Below are 20,050 nucleotides of genomic sequence, written 5' to 3' on the forward strand. Positions count from 1 at the left end.
CAGTTAAACCACCTTTGTAAAATTCCTTTTATTCTCTCAGGTCTGATACTAGAGCACCGCAGGCATGCAATGGTGCTTTACAGATTCACCATGTCCTTCACCAAAGAGCACCCACATCCAGCATCTGAGCTGACCAAGCACCAAACAGGTGTGCTCAGCACGTGGAAAGGGCCTTAAAGAAAGCCCACATCCTTTTTATTTGTTCTGACACAAGCAGAAGGGCTATACTTGTTCAAACACTCTGTGGCAGCGTCAGACTGCAAGCAAAAATAATACATCCAGTGGGAATAGGCATTTGCTTCTTACTCTGTTCAAAGATTTGTTGCAGAGGCCATTTCTCCTCCAAATCATCATTTGGCTGTAGAGATATCTTGTAAAGTGAAGAACAAAACCATTGCACATTTAGTTTATTTAAAATGCAGACTTTTATTACTTGTTCAGAAAACATTAGCATTAAAGACCAACACACACTGGTCTGCAACAACTCCTTTCAACACAACCTTCATACAGTAACTTCATTTGTTATTTACACAAACATACTATGAACTCTCCTGCCTCTGTGCCATGGCTCGTTCTCAGGAGGGTAAAGGTCTGTGCAAACAGCTTCACTTGTTTACAGTATGAACCAGAGACATTCTGTTGGAACACTGCTGTGCATGCATCACACTTTAACCACTGGGAGGGACTGGCAGGCAGAAGTACGCTTTGTGCAGAAGTTTCTAAAGTTGGAAACGGCTGACGAACCTGTACCCACACCCTGCCTTGCCAAATCTGAACTGGAGAACACTAAGATAGAGGTTCCCACCAACTGGTATCCAAAACTCACCCATCTCTGCTTGAAGATGGGGCTTGTGACTTGACTAAGATGTCTAGAACTCACACATGCTTCAACTCCCTGTGCACCTTGGGCACCCCTTGGAAGGAAGGGGTCACAGAGATGTAGTCCAACAAACCAGGTAGTGTTGCGCTAAGAGGTTGGCTGGTGCACTAAAAATTTCTCCTTTCCTTGCAGTTAACATAATTGCATGGAGAGGAACACATCTATCCATTCTAAACTGCTCTTACCATCTCAACTTACATGCCTGCTTCCCTTCCTCACCCAGTGCTCTTCAACTATTTAGTTATTTGGCATATTTAATTTATGGATAATATATTGGTCATGCTACTACAGCCAATACTGCATAGCATTTGGTGAACAAGCTCACACTGTCCAAGCAGCCTTCTCACAAGGAAGGCCACCTTTTTCCTACTTTGATCATCCATTTCTTCTATGTGTTCACTGTTCTAATTGCTGATATCTAACCACTCTATGCATTAGCATTTCTCTAATTTATGAACAGAGCAGGGGACTGACTTTCAGCTGAAGTCAGTGGGAACTGCAGATGTTCAGCATCCCTGAAAAAAACCAAGCCCTAACTGCATTATTTTGTTCTCCATTTAAGGAATTATAACAGGCATTTGGTTTCCATTGGGGGACTTTGGAATTCTGTCTGTATTAATATTTTCACCTCTGATTTGTATTTTAGAAGTGCTTTTTGAATAGAACTTACAGTAGGAACTGAACTTACCCTGTAGGGGGGAAAAGGTTCTTCATGATCATACCTAGATTTTTCTAAACAAAGCTACACCCATGCTTTAAGCCCCCTCCTGCCTACCTTACCGTGAGTTGGGCACACAAGAGCAGAATAAGGCCCCACAGGACTTCAGGAGAGGTATTTAATGAACTTCACAAACCAAAACCTCATATGTTCCCCAATTCTCCCAGGAACCAAGTGCTCAGAAGTAGAGCAGAAGCAACAGCTTTGCTGCATGCCTGCAACCTAGCCCTGTACAGGCCAGCCAGAGTCCTGCTGAGCCAGCACCAGGCTTCAGAAGCACCCACTGAAATAGTTGGGACAAGAACTCCAGGGCACAGGCACAGCTGTTTCAGAACAGCATAAATCAGAATCCAGTATGCAGTTCCCCTGGCTAGTGGGGCCATTTAAGACCTTAGCAACACAGGGCAGGTCATTTTGCTCCAGCAGGTCTGGGGAAGGGGGGAGAGCCTGGTGGGGCTGAAACCTCTACCAATTGGTTGCTCTGTTCCATTCTCAACAACCTTCAGAGGGGATGAGGCTGCTAAGTGGTTAGGGCTCAGCAGCCAACCTTCTCTACAATGGTCCTCTTTATCATGCAAGTTCCATAGTGTTTTCCTACACAGCTTCTCTGCCTGCAAGGCTGGTTCTACCCTGCTCCCCATTCAAACTATTTTACCACAGATAAACTGTAAGGGAACTCTTACTGCCATGCAAGATTTAAAACAAAACAAAAACCAAACAGATTATACTACTATACACCAGGGGATCCTTGCTTCCTGAAGGAGAGGAGCAGGAAAAAACCCACACACCATTCCTCTTCAGCTCTCTCCTCATGTTAGGTAATTTTGTAATGCTAGGTAAACTGTATTAGAACCAGCAAAGCTTTAATCTCTTGTAAGCAGTTTTTAAAAGAACTGGTTTCTATAGCTAAGAAAAACCTAAGATTTAAACTAACTAGGCTGTTAGAAAACGGTAAAACAGAACTGTCTTCAAAATTCTTAGAAGCACACCTGTTCTACATCAAAGCTGTGAGATTTCGTGTAGTGCATGTCTGCACAATAAAAATATTTTTGATCACTCTTAAGTCAGATGCTAACAGGGAGAAAAGAAAAAAGCAGCAAATGGAAAGCCAATAAGTCATCTGGTAGCTTTCCCCAACTGATGTGAAATGAATGTTAAAACATCTGAAGTATTTCCCCACCTCTGAAAACAGTGGCCAAACTTAAAAAAAGTTTTCCTTCCTTGAAAAGGTACAGTATTACTGTAGGATTTCAACCTGCCAACTGATTTCCACAGGAATTATAAATACATTTGTCAAAAGATTACCAAAAAAACCTCAGATTGAGAAGAATTTCCTCAAAGACAGAATTCCTGATGCTATAAATCTAAAGTGGGAGAAATTACCCTGTTTGAAAAACACTGAAAGCTTCTTGGAAGTACAACAGTCTATGTTCCTACAGTTACTTTGAGCAGTCATTCTGCATGATTTGACTGGGAAAATTGACAATATAGAATACAATTACTTTATTTGTAGCAAATATGTATCAGTGCTAAAAATATACACAACATGCAAAAAGTTATGCTGTTGTCATGTTGTTCAAAGACTTTCTATTCACCATTAGAGATGGGAGCTCATGCTTTCAAATTCATTAAGCCCAAGTATAAGGCAATATAAATGTGGGCAGGTGAAAAAAATGTTCCAGTTGACAATGCAATAGCATTGATAGATCCAGTTAAACAATTCAACATGTAGTTTATATAAACAGTGTAAGATTTTATTTAAAAAATGGTAGGGCTGGTCTATCTTCCTCCTATTTTAAGATACACAAAATTTCTGCTAGAACAATGTTAGCTCTGTTTTGATTCAGATGGTTTCTATTTTAATGCTAAGCTAATATATAAAAGTTGCTGGATAAGTAATTGGGAAAATGTATGTTTCCTCTTTTATTAAGCTGGAGGTATGTGCATGCAGAAAAGTATAGTCACACATTCCATATGCAAAGCATTAATTTGTATTGACGCACGCGTCTTCCTTTATTCGATCAATTTTCCTTTGACATACACTGAGCCAATAGTGAAATTTCTGTATAGCACCACCTACAGCATCCTGGCTCAATTAGCAAAATTCCCAGTAAGCTATCACTGTGCAGAGATCACTTACTATCTGGAACAATGTACTTCCAGGAGAAAGCTTTTGAGTAGGGCAAAAAGATCTTCTGTTATGGCAGAATTGAAATGCAGACTTAATATATTAGAGCCTATACTAGAAAATGCACTCCCAATTTCAATGCTCTGACATGTGCATTAAGTGCTGCAGAAAAATCTTTTCATTATTGCATCAACATTAGACATTACATAGGTCTTCTGCTTTTTACTCTCACCATAAATGGCCCCCATTATGGGACTGTATTGTGGTACTTAACTACACAGCTCCACCATAACCACCCTACTAAGCACCTAAAATGCTGCATCCCAAGAATGCTACAATGGGGAAGGGCTCTTTATAAGTAGGTTTTTCCTTTTAAAAGAACTGTAAGAGTCAGGGCCTTTTTACAATAGCTTGAGGAAATTTATTCATTCTTTAGACTGTCTCTATTCACCAATTCATCCACATGGCCATTTTTAATACTGGCCAATTCTCCGCTCTTTAGCTTTTTCAAATAATCATGTGGCCCTTTCCCTTCAAAGGATGAGGGGCTTTTGTAGGAGCCCCCAATTTTATCCCAGAGTGTGAAATACTGACCGTAGTTGTAATCAAAATACAAGTGATGATCGGTGTGATGGGCAGAGCCATTGATAATGTGTTTCAAGAAATCCGGCACACGGTAATCGCCATCATGAATAGAGATTGTCCAGACATTGACAGCAATGTAGAGACCCAAGTAGGTCACTTTGTGCAAAGGAAAGAGGAAAGGATAGATGTGATATGGAATACTCTGCAGGAAGCCATCCACAGGGTGGAAGGCGTGACTTGCAAATGGCGTAGCAACCTTCCAGCGGTGATGGGGCTTGTGCAGACGCTAAAGAACAGAACAGAGTTAGTGCTTATGTTTTGACAAGGCAAAAAAATGGGGCTTCAATCTGGCACCTCCTAGCTCTATACTGCCTACCATATGACTAGGAATATGTCTGCCTAACTGCATTTTACTGTAGCTCTATTTCTTCCTGGTCTCTCAACTTGTAAACCGAGACAGGGTACGATGCAAGCTCTGCTCAAGCTAGTGTGCTAAAAACACTGTGGGCATGGTGACATCTTTGGCTAGCTGCCAGAGTCTGTACCCAGGGGACTGGGCGGCTCAAATGAGCTGCTGCAGCCACACTGCCATTTTAGTGTGGCCTGCTGGAGCCGAGTCAGCTGCTGTGTAGACACACATTTCCCCCGCCAAAGCAGCAATATCTGGAAGCAGGTCCAAATGGCTTATTTGCCACCCTACAATTTGTGGTGTTTAAATCACTCTTGTACTGCAGAGAACAAGGTCAGATTAAAAAGGACATTTTTCATCTAGAGTTTGACACCCACAGAATTGAAGATTTCCACCATGTTAATGGGTCAGGTTAACTAGTAACACCACCAGGGCCATGAGAAACAAACATTTATCTTATGCTAGATAAAAATAAAAATCTAGTCCTATGTTATGCTTAGGGTCTGATCTGAAAGCCAGTCAGTGGAAAGATTCCACTTCTACTTCAATGGGGTGTATTCACAATGTCTTTTACAAGCAATCCTAACCAGTTCCCTGTGGGTTAAGTAATCTCATTTGCCAACATGGAAACTGAGGCAGAAAAGGGGATGTGACTTATCCTAGGCTGTAGGGGGAATTCTCTGAATTAGATTCAAACACAAGAGTTCCTGGCTCCCATGCCTGAGCTCAGACCAGGAGCTGAAACCTAAAATGTTCACTTACATTATACCACCATTGGGCTAGAAGGAATTAAGCATGTGAGTAGCCCCAATTAATCCCATGGGATTACTCATGTGCATCAATTCTTTGCTTAATTGAGGCCTAAAACCTTTATTTTTCTATTGACATCGTGACAGTGTCTTTCAACATTGACATATAAGGTATGCAACCAAAATACACTGGGGAGGAAAAAACCTCAGCCCAATCCCAGCCCTTTTATGCTGCTTAAAAAGGGCCAGAGCTAGGGAGGATTCCTCCAGCACAGGAACTGTGGCAGACATTCACAAGGCTGCCCTCCAAGGACTCCCCTTGCAAAACCCAGCATAAGGGATAGCACAAGGACAGGGCTGGGAAGGGTACATCAAAGAGATTCTGATCAGTACTGCCACAAAGGAGGCTAGCCTGAGGAAGCTGCCATGCTTTAGACACATCCTCATGGCTCCTACCCCCAGAGGAGCCGAGGGTCAGGTAGGCACAAAAGTGGCTTAAAGCCACTTGCCCCCCTCCTTCTGGGCTGCAAGTTCTGCCTTACCTCTTAGAGATCTTTGTATTTATAGTAAAAAACCCAGTAGCGTTCCATTACATTTTAAATCAGTCTTGCTAAACTGCCATTAAAATATACTAAACCAGACAGACTTGTCTGTCCTTTCTAATGAAGGATATTTTACTCAGCCCTTCTGGGCAATGCCCTGCTTTTAAAAAAAGGGAGGGTCACATCCTGGGCGAGTGGTTATACAAAGTTGTTCTGACATCTAGTAAGCTTTATATCTATATCACTACTTATACCTTGTACACAAGTTTATGATGGAGGAACCTGTGAATCCAGTAAATGCACATGTCGGTGAAGAAGAGGAAAGAGAGCATGCTAAGGATTACACCAAACCATCCTAGGAAAAATAAGAGATTAGACAATTAGGTAAGTGTCAAGATTGTGAGAAATAAGTCTGAAAAGGTACAAAGAGCACAGAATTACTGAAAGATTTTACTTCTATATCTTGAGGCTAAATCATTTAAGTTATAAAGAACAAGCTCAGCTCAACAGGATTTGCATTGTATTAGTGTAGCAATTCTTGCTGGTGAAAAGTTGGGATTGCTTTTAGGTGCTAAAATGCTGAACTGAACCTAATGGAGAAGATTTCAGTATGGTCTCATTCATAAAGAGATGTGATCTGATCTTAACACCATCCTCCTAAAAACACATTAGTACTTAAAGGACACTGTCAAGTAGCTAAAGTTACACTTCCACACACTAGTGTATATAATCAGATAGAAACATATGCAGTTTTTCCAAAACACAGGTGAAGACAGGAAGGAACACAAGACTGTTTCCACTTTGGAACCAGTACACAGACTGGTTAAATGCAGCCAACAGAGATACTGAAGTTAGGTTGAGTCTCCTAGTTTACAGAGACTTGATTTAACCAACCAACAAATGCCCTTATTACCACTAACACCTTCAAACTGAAAACTGCAACTATTTACTTCATTGCTTATTACCAGTACAAAATGTAAACCTGGCCAATGAAACAGCAAAGTCTCATTGTTTTCTGTGCCTCTCCCCCCACCCCACCTCTGTTGGGCCCCTGTCCTGTCTCTTAGGTTATAAGCATTTGGGGACAGGGGCCATCTGTTTGTTTCACATTTGTATGCCACCTAGCATGGTGGGGTCCTGGTCTAAGATTGGGCTCCTAAGCCCTGCTGTAACTAATGGTGGATTCCTGGTGCTGCAGTGTTTGGGTTGCAGTTCTGCAGGGGAATGTTTATTTGTTTAACTGAAACCATTTCTAGTGGAGGGAATGGAATGCATGAAAAGGGTTTTGTAAAAAAAAAATGAGCTCAGACAAAAATGTCAGTTGCAGGCTGCCCTGAAAACTTCCAATTGTGCAGAAAGGCATGAGGAGCAGTATCCTCCCAAGTGTTCTCTCTAACTGGAATCCCACTTTTTAGATGTGGGATATTAAAGCTGTATAGTATGTTGTGTGTAAGGGAGGTAACTCTTGATTATGCCCTTAGACTTGTACAGCACTCAAAGAACAAACCTAAACAAAGATTTAATTTCAGGCAGGCTTTTTGTAAATGAATCTATTTTAGAATAGAAATAGCATGAGCCGCTAGAGAGGAGAACTGAGTTGTCTTTGATGGCATAAACCATTAATGCTGTCAGCTTCACTAAAAATAGGGACTGGTTCTTCAGTTTTAGCTCTTGGATGCACAAGTGGGAGGAATAAGAAACATACCCAACACACACAATGCCACCACCATTTGTGCCAGACTACCTTGTGTCTGCACATGAAAAAGATAAAGACAAGCTTCTCTTCAGGTGAGGTTTGAAGAGGGTGTAGACACTAAGGCCCTCATTTATGGTGGTGTCAATCAGGAGTAACTGCACTGAAGTCAAAGGAGTTACACAGTAATTGTCAGGATCAAAGTCCTTTTGTTTAAGTCCCTTGCCAAGAGGAAATTTTTTTGGAGAATTTTAAAGCATCAGAGTTCTGACAGAATGCATGCCATTGTGTTCTTTTGTTGAAATATACAATTCAGCTCAGCTTTGGAAGTAGCCAGGTGTAATACAGCTTAATGGATACATTTTAACAAACCATTTAGGCAACCTATCAATTTACATAGCATTTTCAGCATGAAGGCATGTTCTCACTAAAAGGAGAGAGAATAAATAGGGCTGGACACACTTAAGGGAAAAGAGGTGAGGACGAAGTAGGTTTTACAGAGCAAGAGAGGTGAGAAAGTTAGCAGGAGATTGTATTCCAAGCTAAGGGGCTAGTAGGGATTAGAGTGAAGCTAAGAGGGAAGAATGAAATGCATTAACAATTGAAATGTAGCTAGGATGCTAAGTATTAGTATTGTAGGGCCTAGTACCCCATTGTGCTAGGCTCTGTACATTGGAAAAAAGACAGCTCCTGACCCAAGGAGCTCAGTTTAAGTAATGAATTTCCATACCATATGGAGAGTCTTCAATGTTGTCATAAAGCCTGCTGTAACCCCTGACCTCTGCAAAGAAGAGTGCAACTGTGGGGATGCTGATCCAGGGCAGTGACTGCAGAGCATATTTTATCTCGAGCTGCACCTGATTCTAAATAGAAAAGCAGACAGGTTTTAAATTTTCCAGGAGAATTTGAGTGACTTTTCTCCAGAACAGGAAGAGCAGAGGTACTACCAACTTCATGCCTGCTTCTGCCCCAGATCAGTGGGCCAATTAAACAACTCACAATACACTCATTTTGTAGAAAAGACCTAGAGCACCACCCTCGTAATAATCCTCCTGAATCAAGTTTCCTCTGCCATGTTCTGTCATGAGAGAGCAATTCATTATCCACTGCCAGTACAGTCCTGCCAACAGTGGTCTTTGCAGTCATAAGGTTGTTCATCAAGGAAGTGGCACTTTGTCTCTACCTTTAAATATGCCAAACCTCCCTGCCATTGTGTTTGGCAGAACTGTTGGCCTCAGAAATGCTGGGCTGGAAGGGCCTCACAAGGTCAACTAGTCCATCCCCTTGTGTGGAGGCAGAAAGAAGTTAATTTATAATTAGGAGTCCTTTCCACCCACTGTCGCTTTTGTTCTTAAGGTGAAGTTTCATGTTTGCGTAATGCAATGTAGCCTTGAGATTGGAGGGTGCTTTACCTGTATTTTTGATTTATCTGATAGGCAGCAGGCAATGGAGGAAATGAGTACAAGGTTAGGAAGCTGCCAGTCCTAAGTTCCAATTCTGGTTTATTCACTGGATTACTATTTAGTCTTGGGCCACTTACTCTGCCTCAGTTTCCCAGCTTTCAAATGCTGACACCTACCTCTCAGGGGGATTGAGAGGGTTAATTACAGTAGAATCTTAGAGTTATGAAGACCTCAGGGAAATGGAGGTTATAACTCTGAAACAAAATGTTTCTTTCAAAAGTTTACAACTGAGCATTGACTTCATACAGCTTTGAAACTCTAATATTCTGAAGAAAAATGGTACTTAACCATCTTAATTTAAAACCAATCACAGAAGCAGTTTCTGCCTCAAAGCTTCCTCCCCCAAACAAGAATCAGAGTCCATGTGGATCCTCTTAATAGTTGACACATATTTGAAGTGTTATGAATGCATATCAAACCTTAACTCAGCACAGAATATGAGTTCTTGAGAGGTAAAATTGTTATACTAGGAAAAGGCTGAAGTTCTGCTCACCTCTAGAAACTGGGGGTGTTGCTTCAGAGAGTGATCAAAAACCAAGTAGTAGCTCAAAGTTCCAAACAGCAAATAAAGCACAAGTGCACCAAGATTTGTTACAATAAGGAGACTGGTGATCTGTCGAAAGGGCTCATCCTCAGGCCATGTGGTGGGATACACATATGGTGTAAAAAAGTTGTAATCTACATAGTTCAGGACTAGATCCATTGTTATACCTATGGAACATAACAAGTGCATTAATGCTCCGCCTCCAATGTAAACAGTTACATGTCAATGGCATAAACCACCACAATTGTGTTCTAAATCCATGATAAATATGGATATTTAATCTCATATACTTGGATAAACAATTTCACTTGACTGTTGTAAATAGTATGTCGGACTATGAATGGTATGTTGTTTCAAGTATACATCTTATATAAGAGCCTATTCCATACTTTCGAAAAACCAGTGAGAAGTTCTATTTATCTTCACTAAACAGGTATAGCTGGTTAACAGTTATGTAGCTTCCCCCACCTACATGCCTCAGTGAAAACTAAAGCCCTAGGTTTGTCCTAGTTATGACTTCCAATTTTTTCCACAAGTAGTGAAGTGGTAAAATTTTGAAAAGCAGTAACTGGCTTAGGAGTCTGAGTCTCAGACTTTCAGTGGCACATAAACACCAAGACCCAGATCCTCAAAGGTATTTAGGCACCTAACTCTGGTTGATTTCAGTGGAAATTAGGAACCTAAATATCTTGGAGGATCTGTGCCCTAGGCACTTTTGAACATTTTACCTGTAGTCCTCTCCAGTTAGAGCTGCTATACAACAGTAGTTCTCTACCTTTCCAGACTGCTGTAGCTGTTTCAGGAGTCTGATTTCTCTCATACCCAAAGTTTCACTTTATTCAAACTGCTTACTTATACAAGAGAAAGATATAAAAAAAGTCTCACAGCACACTGTCACTGAAAGACGGCTTATTTTATCCTTTTGTCTGTATGAAATTTGAGTTTGTACTGTCTTGGCTAGTGCTTTTTATGTAGCCTGTTGTAAGATGAAGGCAAGTATCTGGACAAGTTGATGTACCCCCTGGAAGACCTCTGCATAACCCCAAGGGTACATATACCCCTGCCTGAAAACCACTGCTACACAAGACCACACTTTAAAAAAGTGGCAATTAGTAAAGGAGTTTAAACAATTTTTCATGCAAGACTGCAACTTGTACTAGTCCCCCAACCCCTGGTTAATACTCCCCTGATAACCTCCTTTGAAACAAATTTATCACCCATAAGCTTGTTTGAAATTCCAGCCCCAAATATGCCACAAGCTTTCCTCTTACCAAAAATTAAGACTCTTGTGTCTCACCATGAGAGTTTTAACCAGGACCTGAAGTGGCCACATCTTAAGCAAGAAGCAAGGTATGTGGGCATGGCCCATGAAGTCCCTGGCTTCTCTGATGAGGTGGCCATTTGTTATAAGTAGTCCCTAAACTTCTGAATTTTCAAAATTTGTTTTTAAACAAAACATTTCCACCAATGTTTGACCATCTCCTTTAATAAAGACACTTCTCTACTGGACAGAAGCATTTTTTTAATCTACTGATGAAGTGCTAAATAAGAAATATGCAGTGTAGTTGTAGCCGAGTCCATCCCAGAATATTAGAGGAGGGAATGTGGAAGAGGTAATGCCTCACCCATCTCTCAGATAAGAAACAGGCATTTTTTATTTGTGGTGTTATACTGCCTTGGAACCTTGCTTGTGGCCCAGGACCCCACTGTGCTAGATGCTCTACAAAAAACAGAACAAAAAGACAGTCCATGCTGCAAAGAGTTGACAGTCTAAACAGGAGTGGACTGAGACCACCAAGTTATTTCACAGCTCAGATCAAAAGTAAGCAGAGGGGCCAGATCATGATTCCTTTACTCTTAAGGGGTGACCTGTTAAAATACAAAGGCACTACAGATGTGAACAACTTTCACCAATGTGAGTAAGGCATTCAGTCTCATGGATGGCAACTGATTTCTCTCAAGAGTGACCCAAGCCAGATTAGAAGAACCAGTGACGGAGACAAAAAGAAGGTCCCTCTTGTGACAAGACTCCTGCTGGGCTCTTTAAAATAGAAGACATTTACAAAGGTCTCAGATTGCACAGGAGGAGAAGGTAAAACTGCTCCAGTCAGAGATCACGCAAAGATCAGTGAGAATACATCCCTGAAAAGGGAAAAGGAAAGGAGCTGGCAGGTAGAGGGAAGACACAGTTTCTGCCCCCATCTGTCATGGATGGGCATGCAGTGGGGTGATACTCCCACAGCCAGAACTGAACCTCCCACCCTGCTGGGATGGTCTCTGAACTGGGAATGTGGGGGTTAGTGCCTACCCCACCGCCCTGCACCCCCTTGTCATCATCCCCTCCCCCTTCACCCCCCCATCCTTTGCTAAAAACTCCTCCCTAGTCTCCCCCTGCACCCCCTCCCCCCAGTGTGCCCCTGCATCCCCCCCCATCTCCTTCTGCTCCCTCCCCCTTCACCCCCTCTCCCCTTGGCTAAAAACTCCTCCTTGCACCCCTAGTCCCCTCCTGCACGTCTCCCCCCAGTGTGCCCCTGCATCCCCCCCCCCCCCATCTCCTTCTGCTCCCTCCCCCTCTCCCCTTGGCTAAAAACTCCTCCTTGCACCCCTAGTCTCCCCCTGCACCCCCTCCCCCCAGTGTGCCCCTGCATCTCCCCCCATCTCCTTCTGCTCCCTCCCCCTTCACCCTCCTGCACCCCCTCGGCTAAACACTCCTCCCCAGCGTGCACCCCCCCAGCGTGCTCCCCCTCCCCCGTCTCCTACCTGCCCCAGCCGAGCCCCTCCCCGCTGACTGCCCGAGTCCCCCGCGAGCGGCTGTAGTGCTGAGATGGGGGCGTGGCCACCTCCGCTCCCTCCCCTCCCCCCAAGCGCGGCAGGGAGGCGGGGCTTCGAGGTAGCCTGATGCGGCGTCAGAGCCCGGCCCGGCTCGCGCGTTGCGTGACGCAGGCGGCGCGCGCGGCCGCCGCGCTCCCGCAATAGGTGGGCGCCGGCTCCGCCCCGCGAGCGACCCGGGGGGCGGGCGCGTGCCCTGCAGGGCCCCGTGCCCTCTGCTCAGCAAACGCACGGTCGCGGCGCAGGTGTCGTGCGTGCCATTTTCAGAGCTGTTACGGGGGGGAGGGGCGGGCCGCGCGTGGGGGGAAGTTGGCACCTTTCTGCCGCTTAAAAAAAAGGTGCGAGCAGAGCAGGCAGCCCCCCCGAAGGAAGGGCTCGATTAGTCAAGTGTCCCCTTTATCACTGCATCGCAGGCTTGCAGTGATGGAGCCGATCGTGGCGTCCCGAGCAAGGTTACAAAAGGAGGTAGGTTGATTCTAAGGAGATATTCGAATCAGACACGGAGGGCTGGAAAAGGCGTCTCCGGAGGAGATCAGGTGTAGCCCCTTGCACCCAGGGCCAAGGAAACCGAGACCATCCCAGGCGGATGTGTGTGTAACCTGTACTGAAAAACCTCCATTGATGGTGATTGCACAGCCTCCCTTGGAAGCCTATTCGAGTTTAGCTACCCCTATCGTTAGGAAGGGCCAGAATCAGTTAGCTAGCTCTTGATGTCTGGAAGTATTTGATAACCATTGGCATGTCTAAGCCATTGAAGGGAGAAAAACAAGTCTTGAAAAGAACCACCACAAGACCCGTTCTAGGGATGTGGAGTTCTTGTATTACCGTGGAAATGGATGCTGTAGAAAAATCCCAAGATGATCCAGTAGGAGTGGACTGGAGGAGGGAAGGAAAAGACAACACCTTCCAGTCATCTGGGACATTTCCCCAGCCTTTAGAAAGGTTAGCTGAACACTCCTAAACAGAACATAAACTAGTTAGACGGGCTATCACCAGCAGGAGAGTGAATTTGTGTGGGGGGGTGGAGGGTGAGAAAACCTGGATTTGTGCTGGAAATGGTCCACCTGATGATCACTTTAGATAAGCTATTACCAGCAGGACAGTGGGGTGGGAGGAGGTATTGTTTCATATTCTCTGTGTATATATAAAGCCTGCTGCAGTTTCCACGATATGCATCTGAGGAAGTGAGCTGTAGCTCACGAAAGCTCATGCTCAAATAAATTGGTTAGTCTCTAAGGTGCCACAAGTACTCCTTTTCTAGTTAGATGCTGTATGCCAGGTATCTATTTTACTTAAATCAATCACTATTGGGCCCATCTGGTATGCATTTTAAGCAGCTCACTGCCATATCCTTTCTGAAAGGAGGTTACTGGGGGTTCAGTTAGAAGGTCCCAGGTGGAGACTGATGACTACTCACCCTGTATAATGTTTTGTGGGCTGTATTTTACAATCTGTTAAACATTTGATAACCTATGCTAGTATGAACACAGGAAATATGGCAAATCAAACCAGTGAACCATCTAGCATGTTATCCTAGGGTGGCCCATATCACACACACCTGAAGGAAGGTGTGGTAATGCCTGTAGTAGAAAATGAGTAACCTGCCTACAGGAGATGTTTCTTTCCAATCCCTATATGTTGCTAAATGATCCTGATTTTCAAGCACTCAAATACGTGCTGGGTCTCTCAAAACCCAGTAAAGCTACATTACTAACAAAGGCCCTGATCCTGAACTGTTAATCAGTGGGAGTTTTACCATTGACTTCAATGGGTGCTGGACTAGTCCCAAAGAAGACTATCTAAACTCAACAGGACCCAACAACTGCCAGTCAAACATACCACAATAAAAAGCCTATTTGAAATCATCTCATTAATAAAACAGGAGTGGCAACAACTGGTAGGCATTTGTTTCTCTCCAAATGGGTTAATGGCTTTGAAATGTCAGTTGGTATGCAAAATGGCAGATTCTCTTACTTAGGAAGGATCAAGACTCCTGCAACTTGTTTTATGAGCAATAGCCACACAAATGTGGTTTGAGTGCTTGGAAAGTCCATGCTAATTGAGCAAAATTCAGATTTGCAAAGCAGGTATCAAGAATTGCTCCTATAGTGTTCAAATACTTGGTCAATGCTAGAAAATCTAGCATTATCTCTCCATAAAGAGAAATTTCATTACACTTTTGAAGGACTTGAAAGCTATGCTGTGTGTGACTTCCTTGTTTTATTCAGAGAATATATGAAATATAGTGTAGGTTGAGGGACAGATTGTTGCTGATACCATTAAAACATCAGACAGTCATCCCTTACTGTGTGACACCATTAACAGTATTTGTTACCGCTATAGGAATAGGAAATGTATACTGGTGAAGATCAAGGACCTATATAGGGCTTGAATTTGTTTCTATATATTCTAGATGGATCTCTGTGCATCCATGCAATGCCTCCCACCTCTACACTGTTACTTTTAGCAGTGTAGCACCCTGCTGCCTTCCAGTTGCAGGAGTCTTTCCCCACCACAAAGGCAGGCTCTGGCAGTGGTGAACTGGAGCCAGAACCAGAGCCTTTCTCTGCCTGATGTAGCTACACACCATAGTGACAAGTGTGGATGCAGCCTGATTTCACCGTGGTGTGTAGCTACACATGCGCTGCCTGTACCCTACATGCTACAACAAGTGAAATGGAAAGTGAAACTGACCAGGGCAAGTAGAGTCAAGGGCAATGGAGGAACAGAGGGGGCAAACAGTGAAAAGACCAAACCTATAGCCAAAATTCAAACTTGAGTGCTAAAATTAACCCTGACTTGGTTATTGTTCCCCCCCCAGAGTGGCATCTAGTGACCTTACTAAAATTGGGGCCCCACTGTGCTAAGTAGTTAGTTCATACGGGAAGAGATGGTCTCTCCCTTGACTAGCTTATACTTCAAATATAAAAAGAGTGGAGAGGAAGTAGAGGTACAGACAGGAGGAGTGACTTGGGCCACCCTCACACAGCAGGTGAGTGGCAGAGCTGGGAGTAGAATTTATGTTTCCTGGACTTCTCCTCCAATCCCCTGTCTACTAGGCTAAGGGTTCTCAAACTTTTTCTGGGTGAGCTTCCCTCCCCCCACCCCCAACATGCTGTAAAAACTCTACAGCCCACCTATGCCACAGCAGCTTTTCCTGTATATAAAAAAGTCAGGGCAAGCATTAGAGGGTTGCAAGCAGGGCATTTACCTGGGGCCACACATCACACAGTCCCCACAAATCTAAGTTACTTAGTGTAATGGGGTTCACTCACCACTGTGGTGCCTCCTGCTGGCTGTCCTGGGGATTAGCTCTGTTCATCAGCACACTGTCCTCTGGTGGTGCCTCACCACCATCACTCCTGCTCTAGGACCCATAACTCTCTAAGGACAACAGTATCCTCTTCTGTGACAGCTCTCTGGCTGTGCTTCCCCCTTCCAGGGAATCTGCAGTCCACTGTTCAGCCACTTCCCTTACCTCAGTCTGCAAACTCCAGCAGCCATCCAGAAATTGTCTCTCACTCCCCCAGTCTCTGCTAGCAGTACTGCTTTGTCCAGGGCGCTGGCCATTCTTTCAGTCTTCCAGAGACAGTCCTTCCTCTATGAGCTCCCAGTAAAGAAATGTGCCCCAGTCCTTTGTAGCTCTCTTTTTATATGGGCCTGCTTGGCCCTGATTGGCTGCTCCCTTCAGCCCTTCTCTGATTGGCTGCCTCCTGTGCAACCTCCCTTGGGCTTTATTAACCCCTTAGAGCCCAGGGCGGGGCAGGCACCCCATCACACATAGGCTTTGGTTTCAGCTCTGGGCAGGGCTCGGGGCTCCAGGCTTCAGCCCAAGAGGTGGAGCTTCGGCTTTCTGCCCTGGGACCCGGCAAATCTAATGCTGGCCCTGCTTGGCGGACTCCCTGATATCTGCTCGTGGCCCCCACAGGGGGCCCCGGACCTCTGGTTGAGAACCACTGTACTAAACCTCTTCCAGTGAGGCAACTAAGTACATGTGGCCTACACTTCAGAGGTGCTGAGGTAACTGAAGTCCGTGGATCCTGTGGAGGCTTAGCACATCTGAAAAAATCAGGCCACTTTTTAGCGAGGCGCCCAAATATGCAATTAAGGGGCCTAAGCTTAAGTACTGTACCCAAGTTGATTTCAGGGGACTTGCACTGGCATAAAACTGGAGTGACGACGACGATGATGATGAATCAGACCCAAACTACATGGAGATTTTATTCTTGATCATGTCTGTTTATGAAGACAGTGAGGGGCATGACACAAAATGTAGATTACTGAAAATATATTGTATGTTTCAAAGTCAGGTCAACTCCTGGTAAGGCGTTTGAAATTCCATTCTTAATAACAACCCAAGCTATCACTCCTTAGTTACAGCAACAATCAGCATAGCAACTGGAAGAGGTACAAACGTTCGAGCTTCAGGTTTGTACACACCAAAGAAAATGGTTATCAGATATACGTGAAATGAGGAGTACCGTTTTTTGAGCTGTTCAAAGTGAAATGATCCGGGTTATATTCAGACACAAATCGACAAACAGTGCGTATTGTCTTGACATACAGCCTCCGTCTCATTCTTTTGCTTTTTCCTGACATATTGTCTTCCTTTTGTGCTGTAATTTAACACGATGCTGTTTGGAATATTTCTGTTTTTGCTGCAGCACAAGCTACAGCAAGCTGGAGACAGTGCTTTCTAATAGTTAAAGCAGGAGACATGGATTCTCTTCCTACTACAGCAGGGGTCGGCAACCTTTCAGAAGCAGTGTGCCGAGTCTTCATTTATTCACTCTAATTTCAGGCTTTGCATGCCAGTGATACATTTTAATGTTTTTGGAAGGTCGCTTTCTATAAGTCTACAATATATAATTAAACTATTGTCGTATGTAAAGTAAATAAGGTTTTTAAAATGTTTAAGAAGCGTCATTTAAAATTAAATGAAAATGCAGAGCCCCCCTGGGCCGGTGGCCAGGACCCAGGCAGTGTGAGTGCCACTGAAAATCAGCTCCGTGCCATAGGTTGCCTACCCCTGTACTACAGCTACTGATTTACTGTGTGACCTTGGCCATGTCACCTAACCTCTCTGTACCTCAGCTTTTCCTATCCATTTATTCTCACTTTAAATCTATTTAGTATATTTTGCTGTTTCAAGTGATTTAACTTTTAAATCCCTAAAGCTTATGCCATAGAAATGCCTCAGACCTTAGGGGCAAGGTAAGCAGTCCATTGTGTATGTTATATTGCATATTGAAATATAGGGTCGGCTTATGAAAGGGTCATACAGTTTTTGCCATTTTTACTGATCCATCTTGGGGGGGTGGCGGCTTATAAATGACTGGGCTACTTGATACAAAAAATAAAACAGATCTGGCAAAGATCTCTGCCACGATGCCTACATAAAACTGACGGTGGTTAGGCTGATGGTGGGTGGAGTCCGCTGCCTATCATGCAAACTAATTTTGTCTCTTTTTTTCCCTTTTGCTCCCTGCTCTGTCTATACCCATCTGTTCTTTCTTGTCTTACACTTAGACAATAAGCTCTTGGGGGGAAGAGCTGTCATTTTGTTCAGTGTTTGTGCAGCAGCTAACACAGTGGGGTCCCGGGCCATGACTGGAGCTCCTAGATGTTAACAAATAATAATAATAATAAACAATAAATAAAGTGTCAATGTAGCCTTAAATATTTTCACTGGGGAAGGCACCCCAAACATCACAGAAAAATGCAAAATGGAACAAATTGTTTAATAGCACATATTCTAAGGAACCTTTCCCAAACCAGAAGAAGAATTGTGTGGAGCGCGAAAGCTTCTCTCTCTCACCAACAGAAGTCGCTCGAGTAAAAGATGGTACCTCACCTACCTTGTCTCTCTAATTTCCTGGGACCGACACAGCTACACTGCATGCATAACTCCACACAAGGAGTTTGGGGAGCAAACAGCCACCATTATAATATTCAGATTCAGGGTTAGGATACTCACCCAGGATATGGGAAAGCCTTGGTCAGTTTCCTCTTTCTTCCTGGTGCGGAAAAGGGAGTTGAAGAGGATCTGTGTGTCCAGAGAAGAGGTCTCATGCATATCTATTAGCCCAGTGGTTAGATAATGTACGGGGGACATGGTAGACTCTGGGTCAGTTCTTCCATTCTAGCTCATGAGAATGGATTTGAATAGGGCTGTTTCTTGTAACAAGTGAGTTCCCCAGTCACTGAACTAAGGGATATTTGGATGTTGGTTGCCCTTCATACATTCTTGAGGCTGTTCCACTTTCATCAAATAATAATTGGGCAAGAAAAGAACATGAAAACCCCTCTGTAGTCCAGGGTTTCGGATACTTGCCCAGGTATCTAGTGGGTCATGTTTAAATCCCCTTTCTTCTTACTGAGAAGGAAGTTCAACACAGATCTCTTGCCTCTTAAATGAATGTTCTAAGTGCTGAGATATTCTGAACTGATGGCTCCCTCTGTCTTTTCCGTTGCAGGTGGACCTCTTTCAGTAACTATTACAGAACAAGCGGGCAAAGCCCTGTTTGTGTAGTCCTGTGGGTTGGCTACTTGCCCCAGAAGCAGTGAACCGCTGGTTCAAACCCCCTTTCTGTTTGTTGAGATCAAGGCTTGGGAGCTTAATCTCTTGCCCCGCCAGTGTTCCACTTTCACTTAATATTAACCGGGGCAAAAGCAGCGCTCCAAGCCCTCTAGGGTATGGGGGTTAAGGCACTCACCGGGTGTGTGCGTGCTCCCGGGTCAACTCCCTTGGGCGTAGTGTGGGTAGTCTAGTGGCTTGGTGAGCTGCCTAGTAGGGGGAAGCCTGGGGTTCAAATCCCCTTCCACTTCCACAGGCTGACTGTGCGTTGCGGGGCCAAGTACTGCCTTTGGTTTGGGTTGAAGCTACTGCCTGCTCATTTCAGCGGGTGACCCCCTGGTTCTTGCATTGCGTGAAGGGGTAAATAACACGTCCCGATTCCCCTTCTCCACCCTAGTCCCTTTTTTCCCAGCTGAACCTGAAGCAGCCCCCAAGCCCCATCACGGACGAGGCCCCCTAACCACGAGGTTAAAAGTTACGCGGGCGGGGCGGCCTCTGCCTCCTTCCCCCTGGGCTGTTTTGTGGGGCGTTCGGCCGGTCCCTAACCAGCTCACGCTAAATGGGTTAGGCACCTAAGTCACCGGAGGGGTTCCTGGCCGTGGCTGGCAAGCAGAGAGCGGTACCTGGGAGGGGAAGACGCTGGGTCGATTTCCTTCTCCCCGCCTGATGGGCGCCGTGGAGTTGAAGAGGGCTCTGCAGTCTCTCAAGCGTGAGCCCCAATACTGAAGTAAAGGACGGCCTGAGGAGGCTTGCTCGTTGTAGCTTGTCGGGGCTGTGCCACTTTCATGAAGTGGTAACTGGCCAGCCTTGCACCGTGAATCCCTCTGCAGTCCAGTGGTTTGGGTACTTACCCAGTGTGTGGGTGATGCTGGTTCAACTCCTCCCCCAGCTTGCTGAGGAAGGACTTAAACAAACAGCCATCTCCCTGTTCTC

At 44.5% G+C, this 20,050-nt stretch overlaps 2 protein-coding genes across 2 annotated transcripts in view; one reads left to right on the top strand and one right to left on the bottom strand.

Moving 5' to 3' along the window:
- Positions 1–1,275: 1,275 nt before the first annotated feature.
- Positions 1,276–12,545, bottom strand: SC5D (sterol-C5-desaturase). Its single transcript, XM_084611873.1, has 5 exons — positions 12,472–12,545; positions 9,661–9,878; positions 8,435–8,567; positions 6,266–6,366; positions 1,276–4,597 (listed from the first exon to the last, which is right to left on the bottom strand). The coding sequence occupies exons 2-5, from the start codon at positions 9,868–9,870 to the stop codon at positions 4,148–4,150; spliced, it is 894 nt and encodes a 297-aa protein (XP_084467999.1). The 5' UTR covers positions 9,871–9,878; positions 12,472–12,545; the 3' UTR covers positions 1,276–4,147.
- A 210-nt stretch (positions 12,546–12,755) lies between these two features.
- Positions 12,756–20,050, top strand: part of LOC311511334 (uncharacterized protein) — a 50,544-nt gene continuing 43,249 nt past the window's right edge. Inside the window, exon 1 of the mRNA XM_084611852.1 lies at positions 12,756–13,005. Coding sequence (XP_084467978.1) covers positions 12,964–13,005 — 42 coding nt within the window. The 5' untranslated portion in view covers positions 12,756–12,963. The remainder of the gene's footprint in view (positions 13,006–20,050) is intronic.

This window comes from Lepidochelys olivacea (genome assembly GCF_965140295.1).
Source record: "Lepidochelys olivacea isolate rLepOli2 genome assembly, chromosome: 22".
NCBI classification, from domain to species: Eukaryota; Metazoa; Chordata; order Testudines; family Cheloniidae; genus Lepidochelys; species Lepidochelys olivacea.

Coding starts and splice junctions, on each gene's coding strand:
- SC5D (XM_084611873.1), bottom strand. CDS start 9,870: ATGGATCTAGTCCTGAACTATGTAGATTACAACTTTTTTACACCATAT. Junction 6,367..8,434: donor CATTGAAGACTCTCCATATG/GTATGGAAATTC, acceptor TATTTTTCCTAG/GATGGTTTGGTGTAATCCTT. Junction 4,598..6,265: donor ATCATAAACTTGTGTACAAG/GTATAAGTAGTG, acceptor TCTGTTCTTTAG/CGTCTGCACAAGCCCCATCA.